General features: G+C 33.3%; 2 protein-coding genes across 3 annotated transcripts in view; one reads left to right on the top strand and one right to left on the bottom strand.

Moving 5' to 3' along the window:
- The window catches only part of LOC107713002 (inhibin beta B chain-like), a 14,774-nt gene extending 3,827 nt beyond the window's left edge, over positions 1-10,947 (bottom strand). For both annotated transcript variants that reach the window (XM_016518425.1, XM_016518423.1), the window contains exon 1: positions 9,894-10,947. In XM_016518425.1, coding sequence (XP_016373911.1) covers positions 9,894-10,278 — 385 coding nt within the window. In that variant the 5' untranslated portion in view covers positions 10,279-10,947. The remainder of the gene's footprint in view (positions 1-9,893) is intronic.
- A 1,566-nt stretch (positions 10,948-12,513) lies between these two features.
- Positions 12,514-17,831, top strand: LOC107713003 (ras-related protein ralB-A-like). Its single transcript, XM_016518426.1, has 5 exons — positions 12,514-12,619; positions 13,287-13,435; positions 14,952-15,160; positions 16,782-16,959; positions 17,071-17,831. The coding sequence occupies exons 2-5, from the start codon at positions 13,322-13,324 to the stop codon at positions 17,188-17,190; spliced, it is 621 nt and encodes a 206-aa protein (XP_016373912.1). The 5' UTR covers positions 12,514-12,619; positions 13,287-13,321; the 3' UTR covers positions 17,191-17,831.
- Positions 17,832-18,909: the final 1,078 nt, after the last annotated feature.

Here is an 18,909-nt window from a genome sequence, read left to right as displayed (position 1 = left end):
GTACCGACTGAGAAGCCATTCTGTGCTCTCACTCTCAGCGCGGTCTTTGAAAACGCGTTCTCTGCGGAGCGCATTGTTTGCCAAGTCTTCCAATAACGCAAGATAAGCCATTGCATTGAGACAAACAAGTCACAGCTGTGTTTTAAATGGTTTGAAACCAATTACACAAATTGTCTGTTTAAAACCAGACAAATTATAAATTGAGTGTTTTATAATTAAAGGAAACACAGGACATATGTGGATTGCTTAATGCATACTGTGATACAAAAGCTTTTTATGTGTAGTGTCGCTATTCTACCACTAGATTCTCTGCGTAAACATGCTCAGAGGTGTGCTTATATTTACACACATTTCTACGTATAAGTACAAGTTGGTAGATCCCACACTTTGCGTGTAACTGTTCTTACGCACTCAATACGCACACATCTGTGCATACGCACTGTTGATAAATGAGGCCCCTGGTGAACTCTAAGCCTATAGGATAAAGACTCGAGGCATTAACATTCAGAGAGGGCAGCGAATCTCAAAGCCATCATGAATGGCCCCCTAAACTGGGACCACTTCGATCTAAAGACATTAAATCGTGTTCGTTCTCATGAGACTCTCATTACTGTTATACAGTTATTTTATTTTAATTTAATTTATTATTTTAATTTTTTATTTTATTATGCTTTACAATTTAAATAATATACCATACGGAAAATAATATATTGTATTTTCATAATACTGTATTATAATAGAGGAGAAATGTGCTTTATTGAAATAAAAATAGTCAAAATTTTTTTTTTTTGTATACTAAATAAAATATTTTTCCTGTAAATAGGTTTCATTTTGCAGAAAATATAATTTCTTATTTTGAAATATAATTTCAGATTTTAGGATAAAATATGACCTGGACATGTTCTTGGAAGGTTTCATGAGATTTACCCATTTTATTTTATTAAACATTAAATTAAACTTTAATTCGGCATAAAGGCAGAACAAAAATACTACTACTATATATAATACTGATATATAATATATTTAAAAAATACTGATTCTATTTATTATTTCATATAGTCACATTACAGTAATGAGAATGGGGAGAAATATGCTTAATTATCATAGAAATAATGTCACAATAAATATATCTTTTTTGTCTTATAAATACGCTTTTTTACACAATATAATGAAAAATAATTATGATTTTAGGGTAAAATGTGACCCTGTTCTTGGAAGATTTCATGAGATTCACCCATATTATTTTATTAAACCTTAAATTATATTTAGCATAAATTTGATTTTATATGTTCACATTACAGTAATGAGAATAGGGTAGAAATGTGCTTAATTTTAATAAAAATAATTTCACAATAAATTTTGTCATCTTGTAAATATGCTTCATTTTGTGCATATAATTTCTATTTGTATGAGATTCATCCATGTTATTTTATTAAACCTTCGATTGAACTTAAATTTAGCATAAATTATGCTTTACAATTAAAAAAATATATGAATAATTATTATATATAATTCCATATACTTGCATTACAGTAATGAAAATGTGGAGAAACGTGCTTAATTGTCATGAATATTATGCAAAAATATTTTTTTTGTTTTTGTTTTATAGAACATATCTTTGTGCAAAATGTAATATTTCTAATTTGACTCGGACATATTCTTGGATGGTTTCATGACATTCACCCATTTCATTTTATTGAACCTTAAATTAAACTTAAATTCAGCATATATTAAAGGCAGAAAAAAATACTACTATAATGTGTAAGTACTTTGCCATTTAAAAACGTACATTTTGCGTTAATTAGAAGCAGTGTAAATACTTTGCAATTTAAATAATGAACTAAATGCATCAACATCTTTGTGGTTCAATAAATATGCTTCACTTTGCGCAGAATATTATAGATCCTTGTGCAAAAAATTATTTTGTATTTCTTTCTTCTGATTTTAGGGTGACATATGACCCAGGTGTGTTCTCGGGAGGTTTTGGTGATGATTATTGTATGATTAAATGTGTGTTCTCGGGGTCTCATGACAGCGGTGTTATTCTGGGGTCCGGTCCAGTGCTGCCGGGGGTCTGGATGGAGATGACAGGAGTCAGAGAACAACACAACGCTGCAAAGACTTCCTGTGAGCCGCAGAGACACACAATGAGCCGCATGACGTCACAGCAGACGTCGTCATACAGCCGTACAGTCAGAGCGCGATCAAGCACATCACTTTGACATTCACAAAAGGACACATTTACATGAAACTGAACGCTGCTGGAGCCGCTGAACACTCCAGATTCATCCAAACCCATCTCTTCTGCTTATAAACCATACATCTGAACTTCTCAGGATCTTACACCTGTTTTATCAGCATGCATCTGATCACAGGATGGACTTGGCAACAAGGACTAATAGGACATTTTTTGGTTTTCAGTCTCTCGGTTTTTCCCACCGCAGCCCAAGTGACCGTACAGACTTCAGCATAAAACAAGAAATATGACCTTTCTGTCTCTCTATAATGGATTAATAAATCTGAGCCGCCAGGAGTTTGGCTGAAAAGTGTCTGCAAAACACACATAAAATAGAAATGTTTAAAAATAAATCTAAAAATATTCTGGATATGTCACGCGATGTGTGTAAGAGAGAGAGTCACATGGGCGGCTCGCAGGCCTCTGATTGGATAATCCCATTTGGTTTCAGCACAGCTCTGTAACTCATTTAAATGTAAACTCTGTCTTGATGAATTAGAGGTAATACTTCATGAAAACTTTCATTAGGAACAATAACAAACAATATTACACGGTGTGATGCTTCACACATCACATTGTCCCAAAAGTGACTTTTTTTCTCCCTGGGAACAAAACATTGAGCATTATAGGAAACGTTCACCCAAAAATGAACACAGTGTTGTTCCTATGAGAAAAAAAGTCACTTTTGTGACAATATGATCTGTGAAGCATCATATAATGTAATATTGTTAGTATTTCTTGTATTGTACAGTACTGTTATTATATTTTATATATAATTATATATTAGTATTATTTATATTTTAGTAGTATTTTGAGACATTTATGCTAAATGTAAGTTCATTTTAAGGTTTAATACACTAAAACAGATGAATCTGCATTACAGTTGAATGTGCATTAAAGAGATTGTTCATCCAAAAACATTCCAATTTAATGCAGATTCGTCCATTTTATTATATTAAACCTTAAATGAATAATGAATCATATTTTCATACATACACACACATATATATATATACAATACCAACAACAACAAAAAACATACTAACAATATTACACTATATGATGCTTCACAGATCATATTGTCACAAAAGTGACTCTTTTTTTATTTCCTGGAAGCAACTTTTGCAATACACATTCAAATTTAATTGAATGCATTTTCTATTAATACATTTAATAGAATAAGAATAAATACTACTAATATATACATAATACTAATACCTTCTAATATATATAATATATTCTTCCTTAGAACCACAATATTGTGTTTATTTTTGAGTGAAATATCCCTTTAATACACATACATTCATCCATTTTATCCTATTAAACCTTAAACTTAAATTTAGCACAGATTTAGCAAAAATACTACTAATATATACATAATACTAATGTACTGTACAATAATAAATACTAATAGTAATATATAATTCAGAACAATACTAGAAATTACACAAAAATGACTTTTTTGTTTCTTTGTGGGAATATCATTGTGTTCATTTTTGGGTGAAATATCCCTTTAATGCCCGATCAATAGATAGAAATATCAAAACATTTCACATATGTTCATTGTATTTATATCTGAATATAGATGAAGTAATGATCCCATTATAATGATGTTACTAATGAAGGTAAGTCAATGTATCTGGCACATCCAATAAATCAATGCGGATCCAATTGCCACTAGAAATCATAACAAACATGTAGAATTAATAGAATACAAACAGAGCTGGCTAAACATGTATTTTATAAAAACATCTTGAAACTATAGCATCAGTGGAACGGCATAAACTCTCCTGACTCATTGCATTTCCCTCTGTAGCGAATCACTGGGACTCAAAGCATCAGTCCTCTCAGTTAATCTGCCTGCCGGCGGAGCACGAGTCCACCTCCACAACACAGCGCAGGTAATCCGTGTGTGTGTGTTTTTTTGAAAATCTAGGATTGGTGTAGGGCAATAGAATATACGGTCTGTACAGTAGAAAAACCATTACGCCTATGGAGAGTCCCCACAAGGATAGCTGACCAGACATGTGTGTGTGTGTGTGTGTGCTTCACACACCTTCACTTGAAAACACACTCGGTGCACGGCATCATACTGAAGCACACAGCTCCACAGGAACATGAGCGCTGTCTGTCTGTGCGTGTAAACAGCATGATGCTGGTGTGCTGCTGGAGGCTGACCGGGTGTTGCTGGACATTTACTAAAGTTTGAATGCTTTTAAAATGTTGCAATGCGGTTGCTAGGGCACTTTGGTTGCTTGCTTGCTATCCCGAGTGTCTTTTATATCCAGGTTCCTTCCCGTGGATGTTTCAGCTTCTGACAGGTGAAAATTGTGATCACTTAGAAGACTATTAACACCAGTGTTATTTTAGTAATATTTATATAATATTATAGTATCTATTCATTTTTTGCGTTACTTATACATTTTATTATTGTATAGATTTCTGTATAGTTTTAATTGACTTTTATTTCGGTTTTAGTAATTTTAGTATTTAAATTTAAAATGATTTATTTCAGTTAGCTGCCAAGACAACATGTTTAAGGTTTTCATCTAATATTTTATTATATATTTTATTTTATATTAACTTTATTTCAAACGCTAAAAACAATTTGTTTTAATTTACTTTTATTTCAGTTTTAATTTTAGTAATTTTAGTACTTCAATTTAAATTTATTTGTTAGTTGCCAAGGCAACATTTTTTCATTTTCATCTAAATTTTTTCATCTAATATTTTTTCTAATCGTTTATTTTATATCAGTTTATTTAAATTACTGAAAAAATTTGTTTTAATTTACATTTATTTTAGTTTTAGTCATTTCAGTACTTCAGTTTCAACTTATTTCAGGATATTTCTTCATTTTCATTTAAAGTTTTTCATCTAATATTTTATTATATATTATATTATATTTTATATTAGCTTTATTTTACCAAAAAATAGTTTTAATTTACATTTATTTCAGTTTTAGTCATTTTAGTACTTCAGTTTAAACTTATTTATTGTAGTTAGTTGCCAAGGCAACATTTCTTCATTTTAATATTTTTTTATCTAATATTTTATTATATTTAATTACATATTATACTTTTATATTTATATTTACTTTTCTTTCAGTTTTAGTTTTAGTAATTTTTAGTAATTTTTTTTTTTAATTATTACTTCAATGTAAACTTAATTTCACTTAGTTACCAAGTCAAGATTTTCATCTAATATTTTATTTTACATTATTTATTTTAATATTTTATTTGATTATATTTTATATGTGCTATATTTTATTTGATATCAGCTTTATTTCAATTCCCCAAAACAAATTTTCAATAGTTTTAGTTTTAGTTAAAAATACCAATACAGATTAGCACACCTCTGCTTAACTAACACGATGATTTTCAGATGTCATTGATATTTACTGCACAGACAGCACTAGTTACTCTGTGTTAAGTGTTTGTTCAGATCACTAACCCATAGTACTAAGACTAGTAATGATGCCTGGACAGGACTTAACACAGGAGGGATGGTGTTTTCTGTCACCGCTGCTTCCAGCTGGCAAAATCAAAGCGTAAAAGTGCAGCTAAAAACCAGCGGTGACGTGGGGCGACGCATGATTACAGGTTGGACAGCTTCCCGCTTCGATTCAGGCCTTTTACAAAGTGTGGAGAGCATTCATCATTGGCTGTAATAGACAGCGCGAGCGAATTCTCCCTCTTGGCAGCCGTCCTCACCTGAGTCTCCACACACCATTAAGATGTCACAGAAGCCTAAAGGGACTCACTTGGCCTCTGCCAGCGCAGGGCAGCACCATTCTTAAAGAAAACGAGATCCTCAAGAAGATCCTGGACGTCTTCCAGAGCTCCGTGTCCTGAGGTCACCCCGCATCCTAATGAGACTTCACACAATCCCACCCCACTCCAGGACGGCTTCTTCTGATCACTGCGACTGCAACTTCACATCAAGCGTCTACCTTAAAACTGCTCAATATCATAAATGTCTGCATTTTTGAAAAAGAAGGTTTTAGATTTAGACATGATCTTTACTTTTTAACTTGGGTTTTGAATATGATATTTAAATCTCTAAAGTCTTTTTTTATTTCATTTGTGTTTGATTCATATTTTACCACTAATACTATATTTTTATATTTTTTTAAAGAATGTTTTATTATTGTTGTTATTATTATTTCCTTCTTGTTTTATCTTCCTTTTTCAGTTTTATTTCTTTTCTTTTCATTTTTGCTTTTTTCATTGTTTACTAATTATTTACTAAATTGCAACCTTTTATAAATTTAATATTTTTTCTACTTTTTATATTCTGACCCATGAAGCACTTTGAGCTGCATTTTACTATTACTATTATTACACTGAAAAAAAAATTTCATTCATCCAATTAAAAAAATTTAGTGTAATGATTCACATCTATATTTTTTTAACTTGAGCCAATGAAAAATAAATAACTTGCCCTTGCCCAAATTTTTAAAAAAAAATTTCAGTGTATTATTATTATTATTACTTGCCTCTTGTTTTATTTTCCTTTTTCATTTATTTATTTATTTTTTATATATTTTTAATTTTCTATTATTTATATATGAAGCATTAAGTAAGCATTATGCATTATATAACATTTTAATGAAAGTTATTAGTATTATTATTATTCCTGGTCTTATTGTGAATGATTCATCAGTGCATGTTATTCTAAAAAGTATTCTTTATAATCTTTCATCAAAATATAATGTTTGTTCTGCCTATAACATGACTTACTTTTCAGCTGACGTCGTCAATCTTGTCAGTAAATGAAATCATGTTTTAAAACATACTTTATTCTACGTTTATGTCTGTTTCATTCTTAAATATGTCACATTACGGGAGTAAAACGGGTTGCAAGTGAAATTTGATGTTGACTTCAAATGGAAAGCTCAGAGCAAAGGCCTCAAAAAGGAGTATAAAACCACCAAACTTCATTTAAGAAGCACATCTGCGAAACAAAAATCTGTTGAATCCAATAACCTGCCATGTTGTATCTATTGTGAAAGCATTGGACGACACCGGCCCATATATTTCAGCAGCTGTATGTGAACGGTCTGGACGTATGGCACCGCTGCTCATTTTAGATCTCCATCATTTCAGTCAACTGTTCCTGGATCTCGTCCGGATGCGAGTCTCATCTTGGCAGCCACAGCACAAAGGGTCAAAGGTCCAGATCTGCGCAGGGTTCAGATAATTGCGGCCTCGTCCCAAATGGTGCTTGAAATCGTGTGGACTTCACAGGGTAGCGTTTGCGACCGGACCTGCGGTGCGTTGGTACGATTCAATCCTGCGTGCTGTGACATTTATAAATATCTGCTTCACTAAGAAAGGATTAATTTATTGTTTTTGAGAGCAAGCGTGAGCTCTTTGCTTCGGAAGTTATTTTAACCTTGAACTCTTGCTGCATGCTGCTCAATTTGTTTAGCAAATTCAATGCACTGAAAAGCTAAAGCTGAAAAACCTCAACTCAACATGAAACGCTCTTTGCATCCCATTTTACTTGCATAATGTGACAGATTTTTGAATGTAACAGGATATTCAAGAGGGAAAAATGCAGCACGGGACGTGATTGTTTCCAGTGGGAATTAATGATGGCAGATCTGAATGTGAGTTTGCAGTACTCACGACACTTTTGAGGAGGATTTTTGATGCTGAAAGTCAAGTTTACTCTCTAACGCAGCTTTATGTATCCCAATCCTGACTTTTCTGTATGAAAAATATCATTATTCGATTTTATTAATGCAACCTTTATTGCATTAACTGATATTAGATTACTAGCTATGTGACGTTAACTGCAAAGAAAAGACTTTTCATTTCGATGAAACATTATGAAGACAAACATCTTTTGTCTTTGTAAAAGACGTGCACTCTGAAATATGATCTTAAGGCACTATGGCAGATTGTTTGGTCTGCTGCAATCCAGTAACTTTAAAGTAATATTTTAACCAAAAATGATAGTTTGCTGAAATCTGCTCACCCTCAGGCCATCCAAGATTAGGATGAGTTTGTTTCTTCATCAGATTTGGAGAAATGTAGCATTGCATCAGTGTCTCAGCAATGGATGCTCTGCAGTGAATGGGTGCCGTCAGAATGAGAGTCCAAACAGCTGATAAAAACACCACAATAATCCACACCACTCCAGTCCATCAGTTAACATCTGGAGAAGACAAAAGCTGTGTGTTTGTAAGAAACAAATCCATCATTAAGATGTTTTTAACTTTAAACCATCACTTCTGACTAAAATATCACTCCATAATCCAAAATAACGCTTCCTCCAGTGAAAAAGTCCATCTCCTGTTGTCTCTCACGTCAAAATCCAGCCACATATTTGTTTAGAGCTGTTTTGGACTGTTTCTCCAAATCTGATGAAGAAACAAACTCATCTGCATCTCAGATGGCCTGAGTGTGGGGACATTTTCAGAAAATGTTCATTTTGGGGGGAACTGTTCCTTTAACAACGTTTATCTCACTGTGAGTGATTCTGAGTCCTGCTTCTCATCCGATTCATTCATCAGATCAGTATTAGTGCCTGGATTGAGAAACACTAAAAGTGAAAGGAAACATTGCAATCTGCCATTTAGATAATAATAGCGACTGTAAGTTGTGCTGTGTCTGTTCTCATGATTCAGCGCTGTCAGATAATAGATCAATGATTTTGATCAGTTGTTGATCTCATTTGTTGATTTATAAGCACGTGGCTTTAGTTTGATTCTCTAACAGGATTGTGGATGTACTGTGCAATTTAAATGCTATTTTTGATAGTTAAAAAAAGTTCTGATTCTTAATAGATAACACAATGTTTGGATGCTTTCAAAGAACTCAAAACTCGGATCTGAAGAACCTATAATGAATCTCTAAAGAATCATATAGCAACTGAAGAATCCTAAACACCTAGAAATGATTCTATAAATTTTATTTTAACACGAAGGTGACAGTATTGTAGAATTCCCTTCATACCAAGTGGTTACAATAAACAGCACCATCCTATACACAGGGCGAACAGACCGGGGCTAGTTGTCACATGTATGCCAATAACAGTAGTTTTCATGATGATTTGAAAAACCTGGTTCAAAACCTTTTAAAATCTAAATCATTTTTTGACTTCTTTCATCTAGGCTAAAATGCTAATGTTTTTGTAATATCCATATATATATATATATATATATACAATAAAAAAACACTGACATACATTAATAGAAGAGTCACTATATAAAAAATTATGTTTATATTTTTAACTAAAAAGATGAAGCTGTGTTCCTAGGGTATTTTTCATAGGTGCTAGCCGGGGCAAGTTGTCACACATGTTGTAATTGTAATAAGTTTATTAATTACGTTTTAGTTTGGCAATAGTTTAATGTTTCTATATGCTTTGTGCTCTTTTATTCATTGTTTCGTTCTTCGCAGTAGTTTTACTAATGGCCTATTATAGCAGATTCACACTGTGACAACATGCCCCGCTATATTCATTAAGCCTTTTAAATGAACTGTAAATTTTGTCCTGAAGCGTGGAAAAGTTAAATAGTTTGATTGTAGTCAAAACTTTAAGGTTTGTGCTTAAACCCACCCTTATAAAGCGTCGCAAATCAGAAGCGTACCTGTGCGTAACCGCGCAGCGCGCTCGGACACATGCAGACCCGCCGCATACACACCTGTCTCGGCGAAGCTGATGATCTCCGACGTCTCCTCCTCCACCTCGTTCATGGACGCGGCGTGTCCGTCCAGGTCCGGGATCTCCACCCTCCCGTCCTCGCGCACCTTCCCGGCGTGGAGCTTCTTGAGCGCGGTCACCATCGCCGCCTTCGGGATGGGGTGGGTGATGTTGGGTCTGTCCCGCATCTGTAACCGGCTCAGAATGTGTCTCTTCACCGCCTCCAGCAAATCCACGTCCACCCGTGTGGCTCCATCCGTCTGTCTGAGCCCGCAGGACGCGCAGCTCGGGCTGATGCTCGGGGATTCGGTGTCCGGTGCCGGTGTGCAGCGGATGGAGATGAGGATGGACACAAAACAAAGCACTTCGAATATCAAGCTTTTCATCTTCCGTGATAATAAACAGCAGTTTTCGAGCGGATACGAGAGCTGATGGAGATGAAAGCGGCCAAGTTCGTATCCGCCTCCGTCTCTCCCCCCCCAAAAAAGTGATACTTAAAAGTGAAATAACTGTAATATCCACTTTTAGAGGAGGTCCGGTCCGAATTAAACGCAAACGCAGTAAATCCTGTAAACGTCTGGAATATGCTCCTGCGGTTGATTCTTGTTTTTGGTGACTCCGCGATGATTTCAACACAATTCGGATCGATATCAGAGTAAGAACGGCTCGTCACACCATCCGAATCTCTCAAAGTTGATAAAAAATATATATGATGTGTTAATAATAAAGTAACCAGAGCTCTTGATATCTGTCCACGTACAGCCGCGAATGGCACTTTTACGCACGCGTCTGATGCGTCATGGCATGACTGGAAATCTCAGCATTACGCGTGTAAAACCCCACAGACTAAACAAAGGACCTGTTATGATTTGTCCCGGTGATTTCTTCACTCTATCGAGTTAAAATCATCCATGGTGAAGGGGAGCGAGCGTGAACCAGTCAAAGAAGGAGCCCCCGGTTTTCCAAACAAGCATTCGCCTTTTTAGTTCTTCAGCTGAAGATCGTGTCCTCCTTTGTTGGACATTTTGACTTCCAGTGTTCGTTTCCAATATACTTCTTCATCATAGCTCTCTGTGTGTGTGTGTGTGTGTGTGTGTGTGTGTGTGTGTTCGGGAGCTTCGGCTTGTTTCTCGTGCGAACAGACATTGTGCCGCTTTTGAGCCTCTGGAAAGTTTTTTATACGGGACTGAAGAACCACGTGGGACGAACCACCAGCTCCAGAATCATAAAGGTTGAGAAAGCTCGGGATCTTCAGGGGAAATGTGTAAAAGTTAAATTACATGCAACATAAATGTCATAAGCAGTATATATACCGTATATATGAAGTGTATGGATGATGTTCATTTTGCAATGTGCAATGGCCCAAATTTCAGTAGATCTTATTAAAATTAAAAAAAACACACACACACTTTTTGCATTTGCTATAAGTACAAAAGACACAATTGTAGGTGATTATGGATCATTTTGTTAAATCTAGGTCAAATATTTCTGTTTACAAAAGCAAAGGACGAAATGTGGGTCTGGAAAAGATGAAGCATCCCCTTTGAATAAAACAGTAGGTTTCAGTCAATGAAAGCAAATGAGCAACACTTGTAACTGGTTTGAGTGAATGAAGCTGTGAACTCGTAAACTGGTTAAGCAGGCGCCAGAGAAGCTCGTCTAAAGAGCACTGACTGGCTCTCACAGACCAGACCAGAGCTGTAAGCCGATTTTTAAACAGAATAATGTTGAAAAGGGGGTCTTTTATAATAAAAAGCAGTTTGGATCAAAATTAAATTTAGTTTTAGTTTTGTATAAATACACAGTCATGTGGTTTATGACTGATATCGCCTCACTGATGAAGTTTAAAGTTGTAAAACAGCGCCCCCACTCGATAATTCACACATAATAGGCCCTGCGTACTGTTTACATTTATAAATGCAGCAAAATTACGCATTGTCCAAAATATTAAATATTCAGAAAAATGCGCAATTTACATAAAATATAGGTAAAAATAATATAAATATTTAAAGTTACAAATGCTTTGCAAATAAATTTGACACTTAACATATTTCAAGCTTTCACTATGAATATAAATATACAAAATCTAATAGAGAACAGTATGCATATACATATATATATATATATATATATATATATATATATATGTGCATATTGTTCCCTATTAGAGTTTGTAAATTGAGGTTGTTTAATAATAATAAAAAAACATAAATTGTGCATCTCATAACTTTAATACAATTCATGAACGTAAACACGATCCAGGTTTTTATTTATTTTTTAATTGAATAACTCAACATTTTACAGTAGCCAGAGGGTGACGACAAGAAAAAAACAACACAAAATTACAATGAAAAAATAAATAAATTTTTTTTAAAAATGGAAATGTTTACAAACAACTTTCTAGTTTATCAGATTATAAATAGATTTTAGGTACTGCTGAACTTCTGATTTCAAAATTAGAAATAGTGGTTTATAATCACCGTACTTGCATTTATGTATACTAAACTTTGCCAGCAAAAGTAACAAATTCATCAAAGAATATTTAAAGAATAAACACGACCCAGGTCGAAATATCTATATATGGTGCGGTGACGTCATATCCGCGTGATTTGAATATCCGGTGGGCGGGGCTGTGTAGCTGTACGGGAGTAGTGGATTTGATCCCTTATGTTTTAACCGTTTATATGTGCGAATCCAGGCCAAGGCTCTCCACAGATCAAACTTGAGGTGAGTAATCTATAAGAGGTTACGTTGTTGTGATCAGTTTTACAATGTTTAATAAGTTTGCGCAGACAACAACTTTGCAGTTTTGAGGTATTTCCTCGGCTGAAGCGCCCATATGTCTTTGTGGGAAAACTCTGTGATTGACAGTTTGGATATCCAATCAGATCGCGAGTAGAGGAGGACCCGCCTCAAAATTTGTCTGCTCAACCAACCAAGAGCTAGAAAAGGCGGGCTCTCGTCTTTTACAATGAGGAAGGGGTGGAAAAGTGAAAATCGCTTTTGTTATTTTAATAACAGCCTGCTTAAAAATGTCTAGTGTTTTAGTAATATATTGCAGTTTTCTGTTTCTCACTGATAATTAATATTCGCTGATGCTGTTTCCATTACAAAGTAAAATTCAGTGACTGTAAAGTGGCCCCATGGTACTTTTACTATGTACCATAATAGTCAATGATTACTATATTCATATACAGTAGCATGGTAATAATGTGGGATTTTCAGCACTAAAAACTTTATATCATGTACTTTAATGTAAAAATTCACTTTACAGTTGTGAAATTGAAGGTGCATGTCATTGGATATGTTGTATGCATCAATAATAAGCAATTATTTTATATGTATAAATGTACGTGTCTTTGAATTTGATTATTTTTCTTTTGCATGTTTGCAGTCTCATTCTGTTTCTTCTTCTGGAACACTAAAATCATGGCAGCAAATAAGAGCAAAAACCAGAGTTCGCTGGTTCTGCATAAGGTGATCATGGTGGGCAGCGGCGGCGTGGGGAAATCAGCTCTAACGCTGCAGTTCATGTATGACGAGGTGAGCTGAACAGTCATGATCTTTATTTGAGCTACAGGAATAGTTCTTTCAAAAGTCCTTCATTTACACACCTGTCGCGTCTTTTTGTATTCCATATAGTGTTATTTTTTTTTTATTATAGTTTTTATTACATTTTTAATGAGCTTTTTAAAAATATTTTCAGTTTTAATTTTAAAGTTTTACTCATTTTTTTATGTACTGTTGTCATTTTTTATTTATTTTTTATATGTATTGTTTTTTTTTAGCTTTCATCTATTTGAATTTCAACTTATTTTATTTCAGTTAGTTGCCAAGGCAACATTTATAATTTTCATTTTAGTAATTTTGTTATGTGTTTTTGTTATTTTTAATTTTTTTATATTTCTATTTAGTTTTAATTAATTTTTATTTCAGGTTTAGTTTTAGTAATTTTAGTACTTCAACTTTTTAAAAAAAAATTACATTTCTATTTTACTTTAATATATTTTTATTTCAGTTTTATTCATTTTAGTGCTCTAACTTATTTTATTTCAGTTAGTTTTATTGTTTTTTATATTTTTTTATTTAGCTTTAATGTATTTTTATTGCAGTTTTTGTCAATTTAGTACTCTAACTTATTTTATTTCAGTTAGTTTTTTAATAATTATATTTAGCTTTAATTTATTTCTTATTTTAGTTTTAGTAATTTCAATACTTAAACTTATTTGATTCCATTTAGGTTGTTTCTATTTTTATATTTCTATTTAGCTTTATTTATTTTTATTTTAGTTTTAGTAATTTTAGTACTTCAACTTTTTTATTTTTACATTTCTATTTAACTTTAATGTCTTTTTTTTCAGTTTTAGTCAATTTAGTACTCTAACTTATTTTATTTCAGTTAGTTTTTTAATTATTCTATTTAGCTTTAATTTATTTCTTGTTTTAGTAATTCCAATACTTAAACTTATTTGATTCCATTTAGGTTGTTTCTATTTAGCTTTATTTATTTTTATTTTAGTTTTAGTAATTTTAGTACTTCAACTTCAACTTTTTACATTTTTACATTTCTATTTAACTTTAATAAATTTTTATTTCAGTTTTAGTAAATGTAGTACTCCAACTTATTTTATTTCAGTTCATTTTTTAATAATTCTATTTAGCGTTCATCTATTTCTTATTTTAGTTTTAGTCATTCCAGTACTTAAACTTATTTGATTCCATTTAGGTTGTTTCTATTTTTAATATTTCTATTTAGCTTTAATTTATTTTTATTTTAATTTTAGTAATTTTAGTACTTTTATTTTTAGTAATCTTTACTTAACATTTGTCAAAGTGCTAAAATGACTAAAACTAAAACTGAAATTAAAATGAATGATCGTCACCTGTCTACATTTGTTTTTCGTCTAATGTTTATATTTTATTTCATTTAACGTTTATTCTTAATAACAAACATGATTTTTAATAGTACTTGTTTTAGTTAACAATAACAACACTGATTCTACAGGAGAAACTATTACTGTTATAACTATCACTTTGTAATCTGCGTTGCTCGCCTCAGTTTGTGGAGGACTACGAGCCCACCAAGGCCGACAGTTACCGGAAGAAGGTGGTCCTGGATGGAGAGGAGGTGCAGATTGATATTTTGGACACGGCGGGGCAGGAAGACTACGCCGCCATCAGGGACAACTACTTCCGCAGCGGAGAGGGTTTCCTTCTGGTTTTCTCCATCACAGAGCCCGAGTCCTTCAGCGCCACGTCAGACTTCAGGTCAGCTCTTCACAAGGTTGTCTGCTGTTCTAGTGTTCAGTCCTAGTTTGGAGGAATCACAGTTACAGCACTCTACTCTCTCAGAATGATGCTATCATTACAGCGGCATCCTGCCCAAAACTAAACTCTGAGGCTGTCAGATACAGACCCAGTTTCCAGCGTCAGGTTCTTTGTCTTCACTGACAGCGAAATACCATACAGAGCGGTGGTTCTCGCTTTTACTTTAGTTTGAGGTCAAACAAGCTTTAAAATAAGTATATATAAATAAAATAAACAAGATTAAGCTGACATTGTATTTCTTACTTTAAGAAAGGAAAACTTGAAATCGCATCATATGACCCCTTTAACTGTCATTTTATTTATGAATCAGAACTGGGAAACCTCAATATATATGCGGGAATTTCAAAAGACCTGGAAAAGTCATAGAAATTAATAAAATCTTAAAAATGTACATTTAAATAAATAAATAAGGACCTAGAAAACCTCAATATATGTGAGAATTTCAAAAGTGTGATTTCTAGACCTGGAAACGTCATGGAAAGAAAGAAAGAAATACATAAATAAATACATAAAGACAGAAAGAAAATAAATAGATGGATGGATGGATGGATGGATGGATGGATAGAACAATAGATAGATAGATAGATAGGGAAGGAAGGAGGGACTGAAAAACCATAAAATCTTAAAAATTTAAATAAAAAAATGAATGGAGATTTTTATAATGAATATTTTTCTAATTGTGCCAAGCGCTAAAGTATTTTATTGGCTAGAAATAGCTATTTGTGAGTAAATAAATATTTTTCATGTATATAAAGTCATGTAAATTCATTGGTAAAAAAAAAGCGTAAACTCTTGAAATTTTTTTTGAAATATCTTTATTTTAATATATCGCCACTCGTAGTTTCTGAAAATAAAAAAAGTTGAAAATGAACAGCTTTGTCATTACGGCAAATGTACCATAAATATATTGTTGAATATGTGAGAGAATTTTAAAACATTTTTCAAGCTATGTATATCAAATGTTTATTGGTTAGAATTTGCTATTTGTGAGTAAAACATAAATTTAAATTATTATTTGGTGCTCAATTAATTAGTAATGTTTCTTAATATTATCAATGCTGAAAACAGTTTTGACCGCTTAATATTTTTGTGGAAATCCTTTTTTTTTTTCAGGATTATTTGATTAACAGAAAGCTCAAAACAACATTTATTTAAAATAGAAATATTTATAAATATATGTACTGTCACATCAGTTTAATGTGTCCTTGTTGAATAAGAAAGTAATAGTATTATTTTTGTATTTTTTGTCATACTCACCCCCAAACTTTTAAATGGTAGTATATCACGGTTTCCACAAAAACATTGTGCAGCAGCAGCACAGCTGTTTTCAACATTAATAATAATATGAATATGTTTCTTGAGCAGCAAATCAGCATATTAGAATGATTTCTGAAGATCATGTGACACTGAAGACTGGAGTAATGATGCTGAAAATTCAGCTTTGATCACAGAAATAAATTACATTTTAACAGATATTCTCATATAAAACACTTATTTTAAATGATGATAATATATCACAATTTTACTGTATTTTTAACTGTATTGTTACCGGTCCACACAGGGAGCAGATCCTGAGAGTGAAAGCAGAGGATGATAAAATCCCTCTGTTATTGGTGGGGAATAAGTCTGATTTGGAGGACAGGAGGCAGGTGTCTGCGGACGAGGCCCGGACCAAAGCGGACGAGTGGTCTGTTCAGTATGTGGAAACATCAGCCAAAACCAGAGCCAACGTCGATAAGGTTTGTGCATTAAATATCCTAAAACTTTCAGAATGCATGATCATGCATATGAGCCTCAGACGCCATATTAACTCCATTGAGCACCTGTGAAGCATGTTTGGTTGTTCGCAGGTCTTCTTTGATCTGATGAGGGAGGTGCGGACGAAGAAGATGTCCGAGAACAAGGAGAAGAACGGGAAGAAGAGCGGCAAGAAGAAGAAGAGCTTGAAAGAGAGATGCACGCTGCTTTGAGCCGCACAAACGCTTGATTCCCTCGTCAAGCTCTCCTGTCCTGGACTGAGCCGTTCTTCTGGTGATGAGGAGACCAGATCTTCCTCCTCGAGCGTTTTTCTTGCCAAATACAATCGAACCAGAACCATAAGCCACTGTGCCGACCTCAACTACAAATCTTCCATATCTTTAAAGGACTTTTTATATGTTTCTACCAGTTTTGTAAAAATGCAGGCTTTGTAACTTTCCAAAAGTCACTTTTTTTAATACTCAAACGCAAGTTATATTCATTATGCTGCATCACTGTTCTTCATTCATGAAGCAGGAATAGAATCATTTTTTAAAGTAAATTGTTGCATTGAATTAAAGGCTACAATTTGTGACAAACTATTTAGAAATTAGTTATCCTTGAATTTCACACATGCATGTAAATCTTTTTGTGTTAAATACTCTATTTTATCTGCCTTTCACTTCTTTTAAGGCAAAGGCAACAGACATATATGTATTTGCTTTGCATGCATTATTATGCAGCTTAACACAGCTGAGGAAGGTGCAGACTTTGTGCTTTTATTATAAAACAGACACACAATTGAAAGTATATTTTTGTAATCAAATCACTTTGTTTATTGATTACTCTGCCTAGTGATTACAGACCAAATAAACCTCTGAATTTGTTATGATTCCATTGCATTGCGTTTTGTGTTTCAGCGCTGAAACGGTCAACGAGAAAACGCTGGGATTTTGCATCGCGCTCTTGTTTCTGCGTTTGATGACCTCCGGAGTCTTGACAAAGGACGGCAGCAGGGCCATAAGAGTTTATGAGAGCAGTAAAATGTGTCCGGAGGTAATCAGTCACCTTGACTTTGAATGTGAGAAACCGTCTATTCAGCATTTAACACCCCACTGTAAAGACACTTGCGATGGGCTTCACTTACACTTAGACATGCACAAGTATGAGGATGCTGCAATATTCAAGATGCAAGCAATCTGGACCATAGGCTCCAAAAACAAATCAATCAAATAAAAAGTTATTCGCAGTTATTATATGCAAACTTTTTGTTTCGAAAAAGAAAAACAAGGAAAATCCATGCAACCTAGTGATATGGTTACAATTCCATCCATCAATAGAGTTCATAGAATTTTGTAAATTATTATTATTTTTTAAAATACAGGTGCATTTTTAATGAATGTATATAATGTGGAGACTTTTCTCCCAAATAAAAAAGTTGCGGATAAAACTTTAGTTTTAGCTAAAATAATCAATTAGTGAATAATAAAATATTATGTAGTAGTATGATTTTATTTTCGCACAAATACATAGTTGTGTAGTCATTTTGGCATTTTGCAGTTACGCTCATCTGACCTTAAAGATTAGATATACATATTAGGTGAGTTCAGTGTTATGAATATTTCGGATTTTGTTAAAATTGTTTGATTAACTGAATTCACACGTTGACTTGTAGTTGACATGAAATGAGTTCATACACACCGTCAACTACAGATTACATTTCTGCTTTTTCTTACTTTTTCATCTATGTAAATTAGTACTTGACATTTTAAGTGTCTTATATATTATTATATATATATATATATATATATATAGCCTACACACTGCCGTTCAAAAGTTTGGGATCAGTAAGATTTTTAATGTTTTTTAAATTAGTCTCTTCTGTTCATCAAGGATTAAGGTTGATCAAAAATACAGAAAAAAACTAATATTGTGAAATTGCCATTTAAAAT

The sequence above is a fragment of the Sinocyclocheilus rhinocerous genome, unplaced genomic scaffold (genome assembly GCF_001515625.1).
Source record: "Sinocyclocheilus rhinocerous isolate Xijiao unplaced genomic scaffold, SAMN03320098_v1.1 scaffold147, whole genome shotgun sequence".
Lineage (NCBI taxonomy): Eukaryota > Metazoa > Chordata > Actinopteri > Cypriniformes > Cyprinidae > Sinocyclocheilus > Sinocyclocheilus rhinocerous.
Note: the sequence above shows the minus strand (reverse complement) of the source record. Positions and strands in the feature narration are given on the sequence as shown.